Genomic DNA, 20641 nt, shown 5'->3' on the forward strand with positions numbered 1-20641 from the left:
TAATGTTCGAAACTATACTACGAGACTCAAAATACAGTAGGCTTTAATGCTTGCAATACCTTGACATATAATTCATTTATAAAAGGAAGAACGTTACTGGCATTTAGACTAACGCCTGAGGAATTGAGAGACACCCTTCCTATAGAGGCTTCGGGAAACCTGAGAATTACATTAGAATTTGCTGTTCCAGTGAAATCAAATAAAGTTATTATTTTATTCGGAAATACAACGGGAGTATTGAGAATTTATTCCGATAGGCGAGTTGTGTGTGATACAAGAGCATGAACTGCAAACAAATTAGTACGGCATTGAACAATATGAAGGGTAGTAAAGCTAAATATATTGGATGCTATTTAGCGACGGATATATATAGAATAATGAAGCAAATACGGGATAGGCCGATTATGTTTATAATAAATACCTTAGGAAGAGACTCTAAGGAAGTAATGGGTCACTGGATTGCTGTATATAAATCTAAACGGAAAATAGTTATACTAGATTCATATGGAATAAATGTGTATTCGCCCTACATTTCAGAGTTTTTAAATTATTATAAAGACTGTGATGTATACACGTTTACAGAGAGACTTCAGAGTTTAAATACATACGTATGCGGGCTATATGCGATGTTTTTCTGTTACCATCTTTCAAACAAGGATCTAAAAACTGTAATAAAGCTATTTGAAACTAGTTTTACTTACGGAGATTATATGCAGAATGATAGGAACGTAATGAGGCTATCTTATGCTTTATTTAAAAATATGCCGAGCTGCTATGAAACGCTGTGTTATGATAAGAGTGATATTTGTTGGAAAATGTGCTTGGAGACGACTGGCTGAATGAGGCTATAACAAAATTATCTAACGGAAAATGGTGAGTACATTTGTTTCGAGGTTTTATGTGTCTGATAAATATTGTACATGTGTAAACGCTATCTGAAACTGTTATTCTTTATTTATAGAGATGAAGAGTGAATAGGACGGATATTATACAAGCGGATTGAGGAGTGAGCTTCTTAGAACTTCGGGCTAAATGAGTCGTTTATTATAAATTGTGTAAACTAAGAATTAGATGACTAAATAAATTATAAATAAATAAATATGTTTTATTAACGCCTAATGTATATATATAAATTATTACGGTGGTGAACGCTGACAATGACTGGTAGATGTCAGGGCAGGTAATCAGGTGATGATTGCCTCGGGCAGATAGCCTGGGGGCAGGTAGCTGGTGCCAGCTTAGATAGTCTCGGAGGCAGTTTCAGTAATAAAGGTTACATTGAGATGCTTCGGTTGATTTGTGTAAAACTGACTGGTTAATGAAAAAGGAATAAAACATTACGATGTCAGAAAAATAGGAAGAGAGAATAATATGAAGAGAGAGAGAGAGGGTGGAGGGATGGTCCAGATATTATGGAGAAGATAAGATACGATAAGAGGTGACCTGCATGCGACCTCTGGCTGACCGGCGTAAGATAAATACAGGTGACGCGAGAGATTGTGAGGTAAGGGGGGGAGGGAGGGGGGTGTGAGGTATATGAGTGGGAGATGCAGGGGGAGGGAAAGGTGAGGGAGGGGGGGATGGCAGGGAAATGAATCAGATATATAGCAATATACTAGTTTCTAAGTAAGAAACAAATAAGAACTTTTAACAAAACTCGTATGACATTATTTCATGATAAGAACTTTAATAAACTTCTAAAGTCTCGGAAATTATTTTCAGCATAAGAACTTTTAACAACTTCTAAAATCTGTGACTGACAAAATTCACCTGAAAACCTTGACACACCACAGGTAACTTTTTCCAATCTGTGACTCCCCAAATTCACCTGAAAACCTTGACATGCCACAGGTAACTTTTTTTCCAATCTGTGACTCCCCAAAATCACCTGAAAACCCTGACATGCCACAGGTAACTTTTTTTCCAATCTGTGACTCCCTAAATTCACCTGAAAACCCTGTCATGCCACAGGTAACTTTTTCCCCCAGAAAAAAAGTTACCTGTGGCATGTCATCCCTACTACTATAGGCTGTGTACATCATTTTGAGCACGGCAATAGAGGCTCCATGTCCATTCCAGGTCATAGCTTTCAGTGCCCTGAGTCGACTTTTGCATGTTCCTATGAGTTGATTGAGCTCCTCTTTCTTTCTCTTGTTAGAGCCGACAGTGACGCCAAGGTACCGATAGTGGTCAACCCATTCAAGTGTTACACCATTAATTTGCAGTTCTTCATTTGCTCTCCGCTTGCGATGGGAGTATGCCATCGTCTTGTTTGTGGAGAGAGTGAAACCGAGCTCAGTACATTTCCTTCCAAGGAGTTCAATGGACTGTTCAATTTTTCCCAAGGTGGGAGCTTGTATTAGGACATCATTTGCATATCCCACTTGTTGTGTTCCTTCCGGAAAATCAATATTTGCAATGGCGTTCATAAGTACATTGAATAGTGTAGGGCTTAAGACTCCACCTTGGGGGGTCCCGAGTTCCATATTCATTGTTCTGGAGACTGCTCCATTGGAGCAGTCTCCAGAACAATGAGCAGTCTTGACTTTCCTTCCTGTGAGGTAGTCTTCAACCCATTTCATGAGTCTCCCCTTGACACCCATGCATGCAAGCTCGTCCAGGATCGCAATCCCCTGTGCTTTGTCAAAGGCTCCTTTGATGTCAACAAATACAGAGTACCTAGCCGTGTCATTAGCCAAGTAATTAACTATACAATTTGCTGTGCTCCGTCCTTTAACAAATCCATTGACCCCCTCCCCTAACCTGCCTATTTTGTGCAACAGTCGGTTTAGGATGATCCTTTCAAGCATCTTGCAAGTGCATGACACGAGACTGATAGGTCTGTAATTACCAGGGTCATTAGGCTTCGGTATGGGAACAATTATTGAGTGTTTCCATTGTGTGGGCAACACTCCACTTAAGAATGACTTGTTAAACAGGTGGAGTAGTGGATTCCCAGACACTTCACACAGTGCATTGAGTATGTCGTAGGTGACGCCATCTTCACCAGGTGCTGTACTTTTACCCTTTTTCATAGCGCCCCTTACTTCTTGGGCTGTGATTGGTTCCCCATATTCGTCATCACTAGACAGTGCTCTTGTTATCCTAATTCTTCTGTCATCATGTCGCAGGAACTGTTCCCTGCTGATTTCTGCGGGGAGGGAGGAAGAGGATGCTGCATTACTCCACTAATGAATTAGTTCTCAGCCTTACCTTGGGGGTCTTTGTGAGCCGCAGGCCGGGCTCTGCCACCCTTAGCTATCTGAATTTTTGCCCACACTTGTCTTGCAGATGTTTCCCGTCCAATAGAGCTAGTGAACTCAAGCCAATGTCTTTCCCGCTCTTTAATCTTCTCTTCCCTGGCTACTTGACACACAGTTTTAAACAATTCTTGGTTACTTTCAGTGGGATGTCTCCGGTACTCTCTACTCATGTCTCGCACATTTGCGTTAAGCATCTTTATGTAATCATTCTCATACCATTTTATTTTCTTCCTCTGAGGGTTACTTCGCCCAGGTGTACGGCGCGGAACTCTTAGACAGCTCTCAATTTGGTGATTAAGGTCATCAACAAATGTGTCAATGTCTTCTGGGATTTGGCATTCCGCGAACCAGTCACTCATCCTTTTTATGAAGTGCGGCCTCATCATTCCGCAATGCCATATTTTGGTTCATTTTTTTACGTTCATGTATTTATATGTACATATGTTCCAAATTATATTACCTGCAAGGAAAAGAGTTGTTACACAGTATAAAATGATTATCTTGCTATACTTTGTTTATGTTGAGATTTAAATAAAAAAAATGTACATAAAAATGGCAGCGTAGCATGTGGAGACCCCGCGGCAGGTCCCACCCTCAGTGTGTCGCCAACCCAAGTCCTGGCAGCAGCTTACCCTCCTCTGTTGGGTAAGATTACTGAACAACACCATTACCACATACACACCACGCAACTACCACACCACCGCAACTACCACACCACCACAACCACACTCACCACCACTACTACCACACCACCACAACCACACTCACCACCACTACTACCACACCACCACAACCACACTCACCACCACTACTACCACACCACCACAATCACACTCACCACCACTACTATCACACCACCACACTCACCACCACAACCATTCACCACCACTACTTCCACAACACCACAACCACACTCACCACCACTACTACCACACCACCACAACCACACTAACCACCACTACTACCACACCACCACACTCACCACCACAACCATTCACCACCACTACTTCCACAACACCACAACCACACTCACCACCACTACTACCACACCACCACAACCACACTAACCACCACTACTACCACACCACCACACTCACCACCACAACCATTCACCACCACTACTTCCACAACACCACAACCACACTCACCACCACTACTACCACACCACTACAACCACACTCACCACCACTACTACCACACCACCACAACCACACTAAGCACCACTACTATCACACCACCACACTCACCACCACAACCATTCACCACCACTACTACCACACCACCACAACCACACTCACCACCACTACTACCACAACACCACAACCACACTAACCACCACTACTATCACACCACCACACTCACCACCACAACCATTCACCACCACTACTACCCCACCACCACAACCACACTCACCCCACTACTACCACACCACCACAACCACACTCACCCCACTACTACCACACACACCACAACCACACACACACCAAACCACCCACACCACCACTACCACACCACCAGTACCACACCACCAGTACCAAACCAACAGTACCACTACTACCACACCACCACTACCCTCACAACGACACACTACCACACCACCATTACCACACCACTACCACTACCACCATTACTACACCACCACTTCGACACCACCACTACTACCACACCACAACTAGTACACCACTACTACCACACCACAACTAGTACACCACTACTAGTACACCACTACTACCACACCACAACTACCACACCACTACTACCACACCACTACTAGTACACCACTAGTAGTAGACTACTACTACCACACCACAAATAGTACACCACTACTACCACACCACTACTACCACACCACTACTACCACACCACTACTACCACACCACTACTACCACACCACTACTACCACACCACTACTACCACACCACTACTAGTACACCACTACTACCACACCACTACTACCACACCACTACTACCACACCACTACTAGTACACTACTACTAGCACACCACTACTACCACACCACTACTAGTACACCACTACTACCACACCACTACTACCACACCACTACTAGCACACTACTACTAGTACACCACTACTACCACACCACTACTAGTACACCACTACTACCACACCACTACTACCACACCACTACTAGTACACTACTACTACTACACCACTACTACCACACCACTACTACCACACCACTACTACCACACCACTACTAGTACACTACTACTACCACACCACTACTAGTACACTACTACTACTACACCACTACCACTACTACATCATGCAAAAATGCAAGGATGCAGCAAACAAGTTTGTCCCAGTCCAAAAGGAAAACAGTGAAATGAAGATGAGAAACCCATGGTTTAATCAGAGATGTAGGCTAGCTAAGCAGCAAAGTAAAAGGGCATGGAGAAACTATAGGAATAACAGGACACTGGAGAGCAGAGAAAGATACCAGAATGCCAGGAATGAATATGTTAGGATGAGAAGAGAGGCAGAAAGACAATACGAAAATGACATCGCAAGCAAGGCAAAGACTCAGCCTAAATTGCTGCATAGCCACATCAGGAAAAAAACAACAGTAAAGGAACAGGTTATGAAATTAAGGCTAGGGGCAGAAGGATTCACTACAAACGACAAGGAAGTGTGTGAGGAACTGAATAAGAAATTCCAGGAGGTCTTCACCTTAGAGCAAGGAGAAATCCCAGAGATAAGAGAGGGAATAGCTAACCAGGAACCACTGGAAGAGTTTGAGATTACCAGCGGGGAAGTAAGGAAGTGTTTACTAGAATTGGATGTGACAAAGGCTATAGGTCCAGATGGAATCTCCCCTTGGATACTAAAGGAAGGAGCAGAAGAACTGTGCCTCCCGCTCTCCATGGTGTATAACAAATCACTGGCAACAGGGGAACTGCCAGAAATTTGGAAAGCAGCTAACGTAGTCCCGATATATAAGAAAGGGGATAGACAGGAGGCACTGAATTACAGACCAGTGTCCCTAACCTGCATACCATGCAAGTTGATGGAGAAGATTGTGCGAAGAAAGCTAGTGGAACATCTGGAGCGAAAGAACTTTGTAACACAGCATCAACATGGATTCAGGGATGGCAGGTCCTGTCTCACAGGGTTACTTGAATTCTACGGCCAGGCAACAAAAATAAGGCAAGAAAGAGAAGGGTGGGCAGACTGCATATTTTTGGATTGTCAGAAAGCCTTTGACACAGTGCCACACAAGAGGCTAGTGAAAAAACTGGAGATGCAGGCTGGAGTGAAAGGGAAGGTACTCCGTTGGATACAGGAGTACCTAAGTAACAGGAGACAACGAGTCAGTGTGAGGGGTGAGGTCTCAGATTGGCGAGACGTTACGAGTGGAGTACCGCAGGGGTCAGTCCTTGGACCTATACTGATTCTGATATATGTAAATGATCTTCCAGAGGGTATAGAATCGTTTCTCTCAATGTTTGCCGATGATGCAAAAATTATGAGGAGGATTGAAACTGAGGACGATAGTAGGAGGCTACAAGATGACCTAGACAGACTGAGTGAATGGTCCAACATATGGCTGTTGAAGTTCAACCCGAGTAAATGCAAAGTAATGAAACTAGGTGGTGGAAATAGGAGGCCAAACACAGGATACAGAATAGGAGATGAAGTACTTAATGAAACGAACAGAGAGAAAGATCGAGGAGTTGATATCACACCAAACCTGTCTCCTGAAGCCCACATAAAAAGAATAACGTCTGCGGCATATGCGAGGCTGGCTGACATCAGAACAGCGTTCAGGAACCTGTGTAAGGAATCATTCAGAATCTTGTACACCACATATGTAAGACCAATCCTGGAGTATGCGGCCCCAGCATGGAGCCCGTACCTTGTCAAGCACAAGACGAAGCTGGAAAAAGTCCAAAGGTACGCCGCTAGACTAGTCCCAGAACTAAGAGGCATGAGTTACGAGGAAAGGCTGCGGGAAATGCACCTTACGACACTGGAAGACAGAAGAGTAAGGGGAGACATGATCACAACCTACAAAATCCTCAGAGGAATCGACCGGGTAAACAAGGATAAACTATTCAACACTGGTGGGACGCGAACAAGGGGACACAGGTGGAAACTGAGTACTCACATGAGCCACAGAGACGTTAGAAGGAACTTTTTCAGTGTCAGAGTAGTTAACGGATGGAATGCATTAGGCAGTGATGTGGTGGAGGCTGACTCCATACACAGTTTTAAATGTAGATATGATGGAGCCCAGTAGGCTCAGGAATCTGTACACCAGTTGATTGACAGTTGAGAGGCGGGACCAAAGAGCCAAAGCTCAACCCCCGCAAGCACAAATAGGTGAGTACAAATAGGTGAGTACCACTACTACCACACCACTACTACCACACCACTACTACCACACCACTACTAGTACACTACTACTAGTACACCACTACTACCACACTACTACTACCACACCACTACTACTAGTACACCACTACTACCACACCACTACTACCACACCACTACTACCACACCACTACTACCACACCACTACTAGTACACTACTACTACCACACCACTACTAGTACACTACTACTAGTACACCACTACTACCACACCACTACTACCACACCACTACTAGTACACTACTACTACTACACCACTACTACCACACCACTACTACCACACCACTACTAGTACACTACTACTAGTACACCACTACTACCACACCACTACTACCACACCACTACTAGTACACTACTACTAGTACACCACTACTACCACACCACTACTAGTACACCACTACTACCACACCACTACTACCACACCACTACTACCACACCACTACTAGTACACTACTACTACTACTACACCACTACTACCACACCACTACTACCACACCACTACTAGTACACTACTACTAGTACACCACTACTAGTACACCACTACTACCATATCACTACTACCACACCACTACTAGTACACCACTACTACCACACCACTACTACCACACCACTACTAGTACACCACTACTACCACACCACTACTAGTACACTACTACTACCACACCACTACTACCACACCACTACTACCACACCACTACTAGTACACTACTACTACCACACCACTACTAGTCCACTACTACTACCACACCACTACTACCACACCACTACTAGTACACTACTACTAGTACACTACTACTACCACACCACTACTAGTACACTACTACTACCACACCACTACTACCACACCACTACTACCACACCACACCTAGTACACTACTACTAGTACACTACTACTACCACACCACTACTACAACACCACTACTACCACACCACTACTACCACACCACTACTAGTACACTACTACTAGTACACCACTACTACCACACCACTACTACCACACCACTACTACCACACCACTACTACCACACCACTACTACCACACCACTACTAGTACACTACTACTACCACACCACTACTAGTACACTACTACTACCACACCACTACTAGTACACTACTACTAGTACACCACTACTACCACACCACTACTAGTACACCACTACTACCACACCACTACTAGTACACCACTACTACCACACCACTACTACCACACCACTACTAGTACACCACTACTACCACACCACTACTACCCCACCACTACTAGTACACCACTACTACCACACCACTACTACCACACCACTACTACCACACCACTACTACCCCACCACTACTACCACACCACTACTACCACACCACTATTACCACACCACTACTACCACACCACTACTAGTACACCACTACTACCTCACCACTACTACCCCACCACTACTAGTACACCACTCCTACCACACCACTACTACCACACCACTACTACCACACCACTACTACCCCACCACTACTAGTACACCACTACTACCACACCACTACTACCACACCACTACTACCACACCACTACTAGTACACCACTACTACCACACCACTACTACCACACCACTACTACCACTCCACTACTACCACACCACTACTACCACACCACTACTACCACACCACTACTACCACACCACTACTAGTACACTACTACTACCACACCACTACTACCACACCACTACTAGTACACTACTACTAGTACACTACTACTACCACACCACTACTACAACACCACTACTACCACACCACTACTACCACACCACTACTAGTACACTACTACTAGTACACCACTACTACCACACCACTACTACCACACCACTACTACCACACCACTACTACCACACCACTAGTACCACACCACTACTACCACACCACTACTAGTACACTACTACTACCACACCACTACTAGTACACTACTACTACCACACCACTACTAGTACACTACTACTAGTACACCACTACTACCACACCACTACTACCACACCACTACTACCACACCACTACTACCCCACCACTACTACCACACCACTACTACCACACCACTACTACCACACCACTACTACCACACCACTACTAGTACACCACTACTACCTCACCACTACTACCCCACCACTACTAGTACACCACTCCTACCACACCACTACTACCACACCACTACTAGTACACCACTACTACCACACCACTACTACCACACCACTACTACCACACCACTACTAGTACACCACTACTACCACACCACTACTACCACACCACTACTACCACTCCACTACTACCACACCACTACTACCACACCACTACTACCACACCACTACTACCACACCACTACTAGTACACTACTACTACCACACCACTACTACCCCACCACTACTAGTACACTACTACTACCACACCACTACTACCCCACCACTACTAGTACACTACTACTACCACACCACTACTACCACACCACTACTACCACACCACTACTACCACACAACTACTACCACACCACTACTACCACACCACTACTAGTACACTACTACTACCACACCACTACTACCCCACCACTACTAGTACACTACTACTACCACACCACTACTACCACACCACTACTACCACACCACTACTACCACACCACTACTACCACACCACTACTACCACACCACTACTACCACACCACTACTACCACACCACTACTACCACACCACTACTAGTACACCACTACTACCACACCACTACTAGTACACCACTACTAGTACACCACTACTAGTACACTACTACTAGTACACCACTACTACCACACCACTACTAGTACACCACTACTAGTACACCACTACTACCACACCACTACTACCACACCACTACTACCACACCACTACTACCACACCACTACTAGTACACCACTACTACCACACCACTACTACCACACCACTACTAGTACACTACTACTAGTACACCACTACTAGTACACCACTACTAGTACACCACTACTAGTACACCACTATTAGTACACCACTACTACCACACCACTACTACCACACCACTACTACCACACCACTACTACCACACCACTACTACCACACCACTACTACCACACCACTACTAGTACACCACTACTACCACACCACTACTACCACACCACTACTAGTACACTACTACTAGTACACCACTACTACCACACCACTACTAGTACACCACTACTAGTACACCACTACTAGTACACCACTACTAGTACACCACTACTACCACACCACTACTACCATACCTTTGTGTGGTATGGTAGTAGTGGTGTACGAATGAGCATTCATTTAGGCCCCTTAACTCGACGTTTGGTTTATCCCACAGCGCCAGTTCTGCTTACCCACTAGATACTCAGATTAGTCGCCGAAGCTTGTGGCCTTTATATGAAGGCCACAAGGATGAAGACCACACGGATGAAGGACACATGGATGAAAGCTTCAAGGATGAAATCTGGATTACGACCACATGGGAAATGGTCACCCAGATGAAGGCAACACAGATAAATGCCCAAGGATGAAGGCCGCACCGAATAACGCACACGGATGAAGACAAGAATGAAGGCCACACGCATGAAGACCACATGGAAAAAATCCACTCAGATGTAGGCCACACGGATGAACGCCACACGGATGTAGGCTACACAGACGAAGGCTACAAGGATGAAGGCCACACGGATGAAGCCCACATGGATAAACGCCTCATGGAAAAGGGCAACAAGGTTGTAGGCCACATGTATGAAGTCCACTCGGATGAAGACAACATGGAAAAAGGCCATACGGATGAAGGCCACACGGACGTACACCATAGGAATGAGGTAAACAAATGAAAGCCACACGGATGAAGGCTACATTGATGAAGAGAACATGGAGAAAGTACACAAGGAAAAAAGACCACACGGATGAAGGCCACACGGATGAAGAATACATGAAAAAAACAATTATGAATTTCACATGGATGAAGGGCTCACGGACGTAGGAAACAACGATAAAGGCCACACGTATGAAGGCCACAGGGATGAAGGCCACACGGATGAAGAACAGATGGAAAAAGGCCACATGGAAATCGCCACAAGGATGAAGGCAACACGGATGTAGGCCACAAGGATGCAGGCCAGAGGGATGAAGGCCAAATGGATGAACGCTATCAGGATGAAGGCCACATGGATGAAGGTTACAAAGATGAAGACAACACGGATGAAGACCACGTGGATGATGGCCACACGGATGAAGGCCACACAGATGATAGCTTCAATGATGAAGGCCACATGGATGAAGGTGACACAGATGAAGACCACAAGGATTAAGATCACAAGGATGAGGGCCACAAGGATGAAGTCCACATGGATGAAAATCACAAGAAAGAAGGCCACATAGATGAAGGAAACAAGGATTAAAGTCACAAGGATGAAAGCCATTCGGATGAGGGCCACATGGATGAAGACCACATAAATGAAGGTCACAAGGATGAAGACCACATGGATCTATTCACGAGGATGAAGACCACACGAATGAAGGCCACAAGGATGAAGACGACAAGGATGAAGGCTTCAAGGGTGAAGGCCACATGGATAGAGACCACAAGGATGAAGGCCTCAAGGATGAAGACCACACGGATGAAGGCCACATAGATGAAGGCCCCAAGGATGAAGGCCACAAGAATGAAGGCCACTAGGGTTAAGACCACAAGGATGAAGACTACTTGGATTATGGCCACAAGGATGAGGGCCACACGGATGAAAGTCACGAGCATGAACGTCACGAAGATGAGGACCACAAGGATGAATACCACATGGATGAAGGATACACTGAAAATGAATGGCCTTCATCCGTGAATGAATGAATTGAAAATGAAAATGGCCACAATGAAAAAAGTCCACAATGATGAAGACCACACGGATGAAGGCCTCACGGATGAAGAGCACACTGATGAAGGCCACACAGATGAAGAGCACATGGAAAAATACTACAAGGATGAAGGCCACACGTATGAAGGCCGAACGGATAAGGACCAGAAGGATGAAGACCTCACGGATGAAGGCTACACGGATGAAGGTCACATGGATGTATGCCACATAGATGAAGGTCACACGGTTGAAAGTCACGAGCACGAAGGTCACGAAGATGAAGACCACAAGGATGAAGGCCACATGGATGAAGACCAGATGGATGAAGGCAATGCGGATGATGGTCTGTTGTAATCCACAAGTTAGTAGGAATTATTAGCTAGAGGATCATTACTACAACACTTAACGAATGATGATTGAAAGTACATGTAAGTAGACAGACTATGGATCACATATCTAAGAAAGGTCAATGGATTAAGACCGAAGCTGTTTAGCCAAATTAATAATTCCGGGAAAGAGGAATTATTCTTCGTCAGGCTTCTAGGAACAAGGTTACCGCTCTAGGGATAAGGTTAATCGGATTATACCTTCCTTGAGAGGAGTGGTGAAATGTTTGAGGCCATGGTTGGCTAGAGTCAGTCTGGTTGTGGAAGTGGAACTAGCAAGTCCTCTGAGGTCTCCGCTTGTGGCAGCAGCGAAGTGTAGCAGACAGCTATGCGAGAACCTGTTGTGATCTTAGTGACCAAGTTAAGTCTGCAGTATGTGAGTATTGAATGTAAGACTAACCGGGTGTGGAGCGTTGTAGTAATCATTCCGTATTAGGGACTTAGGCGGAAGTTACGAGTGTGGGTGGTGATCGCGGAGGTCAGGTGGTCTATGGGTATTGGAAGTGTATTGACCTAATAGAGTATGTTAATATATTATTATTTGTCAGAGTCTATTCTTTGTAATTAAATGACAAAACCCGACGGCCTTTAAATACCTTCGATATGTCCCTTCATAGTGTTCCTGGTTTGGTTGGTGAGGGAATGTTAGGGAATTGGTAGGCGACATATTTGGTGGCAGCGCAAACAGGTTGTTGAACACTTTGCGAGATGAAGGAAGTGTGGTTCTGGTTTAGTTGGTGAGGGAATGTTCGGGAAATGGTAGACGTCGGGTTGTGGTGAGAATGGTGGTTACTAGACGGAGGAAAGAAGGGTCAGGTGAGACCAGGTCAGAGGAGTTAGTTAATTAAAGGGACTAGGCCATTGTGGGGCACATGTGGGGTTTATTTCTTTCTTTCCAGATTCCCGCAACGAGAGACGGCTAAAAGGCAAGTTTGGACCACTGAAGCATCGGGATCCAAAACAAGTGCAGTGTTCGTAGTGCGGATTATACAGTGTTCGTAGTGTGGATTATACAGTGTTCGTAGTGCGGATTATACAGTGTTCGTAGTGCGGAGTATACAGTGTTCGTAGTGCGGATTATACAGCGTGGCGAGGTAAACTAGCGCGGGTGAATGTGGGCCAGCGTGGGCCATGTGCGGGCCAAGCGATGGGTGGGCCAAGCGAGCCGCACCTTGGAGCTTGTTTTATATCGTTGGTAAGGCGGAAATAGTGAGAAACCGTTGCTAAGGTGAAATTAAGCGTGAAAACTACGTAATTTAAAGTTAATTAAATTTCACGTAAAGTGTAAACCTAATATTTTAAAGATAATTAAATATTACGTAAAGATTCGAGCGATTTCAGGCGTTACATCGAAACAGAAAATAGGCGAAGTGAATTGTGAACTTCTAGGCATAGCGAGCGACGCGTAATTTGACGTCTGGGGTTCGATGTCTCGTGTACCGTGGAGAGGTCCATGGAGATTTTTAGTGGGTGCAGGTAGCATTATGGAGAGTGTTACCTTGGCGTGTCCCGTTGGTGGGGGTGTGTGGCGCCGGGAGTGTAGTGCATGGTTGTGGATTGGCGTTTGTACGCCGGGGTGTGTAGTGTAATGCATGTGGTGTGTAGTGTAATGCATGTGTAGTGGCTTATTAGACGCCAGCGTAATGCATAGTATTTACTGTAGTGAAATGTGCATGTTTTCACTGTGGATATCATGGATGTAGTATAGTGCATGACATTGTTGGCATTGTAGCGCCAAGGTGTAGCATGTGTAGCATAACTGGTTGTTGTAACACCGGGTGTATTGTAGACATTAGCGTTGAAGTATGTTAACGCAGGTGGTAGTGTGTGGCGGGTGGCCACTACACAAGAAATTATGCCTGACGAGTGTTGGTCAGGTAATTAATGGATTACGAGAGAAAAGGGAGTGTGTGTGGCGTCTGGTTACTTATTGGTGGTGTTATTGGTGGTGACGTCTCGTGGTGTTTGATGCGCTCTAGCGCAAGGCATATGCCTGTGGTGGTAATGGTGTTGGGGGACGCCGTGTGTGTTGTGTTGATGGCGTTGGGGACGCCGTGTGTTGTGTTGAGGGCGTTGGGGACGCCGTGTGTTGTGTTGAGGGCGTTGGGGACGCCGTGGGTTGTGTTGAGGGCGTTGGGGACGCCGTGTGTTGTGTTGAGGGCGTTGGGGACGCCGTGTGTTGTGTTGAGGGCGTTGGGGACGCCGTGGGTTGTGTTGAGGGCGTTGGGGACGCCGTGTGTTGTGTTGAGGGCGTTGGGGACGCCGTGTGTTGTGTTGAGGGCGTTGGGGACGCCGTGTGCTGTGTTGAGGGCGTTGGGGACGCCATTGGGTGGTGTAGTGTAGTGGCGTTTGGACGCCTGGTATGGAGTGTGGTGTTGTGGAGTATATGGTGGCGCAGGGGCGCCAGGTAGTGGTCGGTAAGGTGAGTATTGGCGTAGCAAGGTCGGTGCGTTAGGACGCAGGAAGTGGTTGTAGGGATGTGTGGCGTTATATTGAGGTCATCAGTGGTTGGGATGACCAGTGGTAATGGTGTGTCGGAGTGGGTAAGTCTTATGGATAAGATGAAATGTGGATAATTGCAGGAGTTGGTGGCTGCAGTAGGCGAGTCAAGTCGATATCTCTAGCAAGACTCATAAAAGACTAATAAAAATTCATTATTTTCATTAAAATTTTCATTAATTATGTCGCAGTGGGTAAGTCTTATGGATAAGATTACAATGTAGAATTTCAAAATTTCAGGTGTTGGTGGTTGCAGTGGGCGAGCCAAGTAGATATACTAATGTCTCATTAATTAAGTTGTTACAGGAATCTCGCTTGAGGCGAGCCAGTGGCAGTATGATGCTTTAGTAACATTAGTTGTGAAATTATTTTAATGAAGTATTTATTGTGATAATGTATGTGTATGTATATACTGTATATTACCTCATCGGCACCATTACTGAGTGTTAGGCTTGAGAAGGTCCCCCGGGATCATGTCACAGAGCTTCAGGTAGAGTAGAAGGGAAGCCATGAGGCTACACTCAGTAATTCTAGAGAAAAAAAAGGGGAAGTGAAGCCAACGTGACGTTATAGGCGAAATTCGCCCCCTGACATCAAAGCAGGGATAAGGGCCAGCTGCAATGGTTTTGCAGCTGCGCTCAGGCTATATACGGGGAGAGAGTAAGGAGCCGAGGGGGTTATGTAATGGGATCGAGCCAGGGGGCTCCGAGGGAATATTTTGCAGGTACAGCGGTCGGGAAGGTGTGAATACAGGTGGACACACTCTGGGCGGATGGGCCTAGACCAGAGAGCTGTGAGGGATCTACAGCGTTCTGGGATTGGTGCCCTGGAACGAGACGTCAGCACAGACCCAAGGGAAAATGACCCTGGGGTAGGAATCTCCGTTGCTCTGGAGGCCAGGATCACGTTACCTCAGAGCAACGATGGGACATTGACAACATTCACCAGGCTGGACAGCCTGGGTTTTGTCTGGGTCATGGAGGATCTATGACCTAGCAACCATGGGACACGAAGACAAGAGAAGTGATGCTGCCAATTGTGGAGGAGGCTAGTGCAACATTGTGTGATCATTGTAAGCCCTTATGTTAACAGTACAGGGCAAGATGTTAAATTATTAACGTGTTACTAAGGATGAAGAACCTTAGATATATATGTGTTGTGTATATATTAATGACTAGTGTCATTTCTGTTTAAGTGCCAGCATTCTGGTCCATGTAATTTTATGGTTATGTTTGTATGTAATTATGTCAGCAGTTTAGGTATATGTGCATTGTTGGAGATGGGAAAAATTATTTCAGACTATTTTACCTGTACTATGATGTGAATATAATGTATATGTTGGAGAAGTGTTGTGAGTCATGTCGGGGAAAATTTTAATTTATTTCATTGTGTGTATGATGAACTTATTGGATGATTTTTTAGTTGTACACATATGGTGGGTGCATCCTCCAGGTCCTTGCACTAATGGAACCATTGCAATGATGCATATGGGGACATATGCGTGTTTAAGGAGGGGAGTGGTGTTGTAATCCACAAGTTAGTAGGAATTATTAGCTAGAGGATCATTACTACAACACTTAACGAATGATGATTGAAAGTACATGTAAGTAGACAGACTATGGATCACATATCTAAGAAAGGTCAATGGATTAAGACCGAAGCTGTTTAGCCAAATTAATAATTCCGGGAAAGAGGAATTATTTTTCGTCAGGCTTCTAGGAACAAGGTTACCGCTCTAGGGATAAGGTTAATCGGATTATACCTTCCTTGAGAGGAGTGGTGAAATGTTTGAGGCCACGGTTGGCTAGAGTCAGTCTGGTTGTGGAAGTGGAACTAGCAAGTCCTCTGAGGTCTCCGCTTGTGGCAGCAGCGAAGTGTAGCAGACAGCTATGCGAGAACCTGTTGTGATCTTAGTGACCAAGTTAAGTCTGCAGTATGTGAGTATTGAATGTAAGACTAACCGGGTGTGGAGCGTTGTAGTAATCATTCCGTATTAGGGGCTTAGGCGGAAGTTACGAGTGTGGGTGGTGATCGCGGAGGTCAGGTGGTCTATGGGTATTGGAAGTGTATTGACCTAATAGAGTATGTTAATATATTATTATTTGTCAGAGTCTATTCTTTGTAATTAAATGACAAAACCCGACGGCCTTTAAATACCTTCCATATGTTCACTCATTGTGTTCCAGTACAAACCTAGTGGTACGCCTCAAGGGTCTGGTGTGTGTAGGAGTACACGGTGGTAGTAACGGTTGCTGAGGCAAGGTGTTATGTGTTGTGTAATCGCTGTGTTCGGAATGAACCGGGGTTCAGCGTCACGACAGGTCACAAACATGAAGATCACACATGAAGACCACAAGGATAAATGCCACATGAATGAACCCCTCACGGATGAAGGCCACACGGATGAAGATCACTTAGAAAAAGGATAGATGGAAAAATACAGCAAGGATGAAGGCCACACGGAAAAAGACAGCAAGGATGAAGGCCACATGGGTGATGGCCACAAGGATGAAGGCCACACGGATGAAGAAAACATAGAAAAGGCCAAACGGATGAAGACTTCACGGATGAAGGCCACATGAAGTTAGGCAAAAAGGATGAAGGCCACACGGAAGAAGGCCACATGAAGTTAGGCAAAAAGGATGAAGGCCACACGGAAGAAGGCTACATGAATGAAGACCACATGGAATAAGTCCACAAGGATGAAGGCAACCCAGATAAAAGACAAACAGATTAAGGCTACATGGAAAAAGGTTATACGGAAGAAGGCCACACAGATGAAGGCCACACGGACTTAGGCCACAAAGATAAAGGCCACACGGATGAAGGCTATACGGATGAGAAAGACTTGGAAAAAGGCCACAAGGAAATGACCATGTGGATGAACGCCAAACAGATGAAGGCCACAATGATGAAGGCCACACGGATGAAGGCCACAAGGAGGAAGACCACACGGATGAAGGACACATGGATGAAAGCCTCTAGGATGAAATCCGGATTAAGACCACGTGGAAATTGGCCACACGGATGAAGGCCACCCAGATGAAGGGAACACAGATAAATGTCCAAGGATGAAGCCCCCACGGAATAAGGCACACGGATGAAGGCCACACGGATGAAGACCACAAGAATGAAGGCCACACGCATGAAGACCACATGGAAAAAGTCCACACTGATGAAGGCCACATGGATGAACGCCACACGGATGTAGGCAACACAGACGAAGGCTACACGGATGAAGGTTAGAAGGATGAAGGCCTCAAAGATGAAGGCAACATGAATGAAGGCCACACAGATTAAGACCACATGGTAAAAGGCCAATCAGATGAACGCTTCATGGATAAAGGACATAAAGATGATGGATACAAGGATGAGGCCACACGGATGAAGGCCACATGTATGAAGGTAACATGGATGAAGGCCACACGGAGGAAGGCCTCACGGATGAAGGCCACACGGATAAAGACTACATGGAAAAATTCCACATGGAAAATGGCCTCAAGGATGAAGGCCATACGGACGAAAGCCACATGGATTTAGGCAACAGGGATGAAGGCCATACGGATGAAGGCCATAGGGATGAAGGCTACTACGATGATGGCCACATGGATGAAGGCCACATGGGAAGAGCCACAAGAGTGAAGGTCAACCGGATTAAGACCACATGGGAAATGGCCGCACGCATGAATACCACATGGATGAAGGTCACACAGATGAAGGCTACAAGGATGAAGGCAACACGGATGAAGACCACATGGATGAACGCCACACGGATGTAGGCTACACGGATGAAGGTTACATGGGTGAAGGCCTCAAAGATAAAGGCCACGTGTAATGTAGACCACATGGAAAAAGGCCGAACGGATGAACGCCACACCCATGAAGGCTACACGGAGGAAGGCTTCACAGATGAAGGCTACAAGGATTAAGGTCACACGGATGTAGACCATAAGGATGAAGGCCACACAGACGATGGCCACCCTGATGAAGGCAACACAGATAAATACCACACGGATGAAGGCCACATGGATGAAGACCACAAGAATGAAGGCCACAAGCATGAAGACCACATGGGAAAAGTCCACACGGATGAAGGCCACACGGATGAAGGCAACACAGATAAATGCCCAAGGATGAAGGCCACACGGAATAAGGCACACGGATGAAGGCACACTGATGAAGACCACAAGAATGAAGGCCTCTCGCATGAAGACCACGTGGAAAAAGTCCACACTTATGAAGGCCACACGAATGAACGCCACACGGATGTAGGCCACACAGAAAAAGGCTACAAGGATGAAGGCTACGCAGAAGAAGACCTCATGGATGAAGGCCACACGAATGAAGGCTACACGGATGAAGGTTACAAGGATGAAGGCCTCAAAGATCAAGGCAACATGGATGAAGGCCAAACGGATTAAGACCACATGGAAAAAGGTGAAACGCATGAACGCCACACGGATGAAGGCCGCACGGATAAAGGACACAAAGATGAAGGCTAGAAGGATGAGGCCACACGGATGAAGACCACAAGTATGAAGGTCACACGGATGAAAGCCAGAAGGATGATGACCAAACGGATGAAGGCTACAAGGATGAATGCCACACGAATAAAGGCTAAAAGGAAGATGGCCACACAGATGAAGGCCATATGGATGAGAGTAACAAGAATGTAGGCCACACGGATGAAGGCACCAAGCACGAAGGCAACACGGATGAAAACCACATGGATGAAGGCTACACGAATGAAGGCCACACTGATGAAGGCTACAAGGATGAAGGCCTCGCGGATGAAGGCCATACGGGACAGTGTCACAAGGATGAAGACCAAACGGATGAATGGTTCATGGATGAAAGACACTAGGATGAAGCCATGCGGATGAAGACCGTAAGGATGAAAGAAACAAGGATGAAAGAAACAAGGATGAAGGTCACATGGATTAAGGCCTAAACATGAAGGATACACGAATGAAGAAAATACAGATGAAGACCACAAGGATAAAGGCCACAAGGATGAAGGCCACACGAATGAAAGTCACGAGAATGAAGGTCACGAAGATGAAGACCACAAGGAAGGCCACACAGATGAAGACCAAATGAATGAAGGCTTAAAAAATAAAGGCAATGCGGATGATGGACACAAAGATGAAGACAACACGGCCACAAGGACGAAGGCCACACAGATGAAGGCCTCACGGATGAAGGCCACATGGAAATAGGCCTCAAGAATGA

At 45.7% G+C, this 20641-nt stretch overlaps 2 protein-coding genes across 2 annotated transcripts; both read left to right on the forward strand.

Annotated features, from left to right (window-relative positions):
• Positions 1 to 12542: 12542 nt before the first annotated feature.
• LOC138367084 (putative uncharacterized protein DDB_G0292636) lies at positions 12543 to 17991 on the forward strand. Its single transcript, XM_069328485.1, has 2 exons — positions 12543 to 12874; positions 17853 to 17991. Exons 1-2 carry the CDS (start codon positions 12543 to 12545, stop codon positions 17989 to 17991), a joined length of 471 nt encoding a protein of 156 aa, XP_069184586.1.
• A 2069-nt stretch (positions 17992 to 20060) lies between these two features.
• On the forward strand, positions 20061 to 20628 carry LOC138367085 (uncharacterized). The gene is made up of 2 exons (XM_069328486.1): positions 20061 to 20251; positions 20355 to 20628. The coding sequence occupies exons 1-2, from the start codon at positions 20061 to 20063 to the stop codon at positions 20626 to 20628; spliced, it is 465 nt and encodes a 154-aa protein (XP_069184587.1).
• The last annotated feature ends 13 nt before the right edge of the window (positions 20629 to 20641 follow it).

Source organism: Procambarus clarkii, chromosome 21 (genome assembly GCF_040958095.1).
Source record: "Procambarus clarkii isolate CNS0578487 chromosome 21, FALCON_Pclarkii_2.0, whole genome shotgun sequence".
Classification (NCBI taxonomy): Eukaryota; Metazoa; Arthropoda; class Malacostraca; order Decapoda; family Cambaridae; genus Procambarus; species Procambarus clarkii.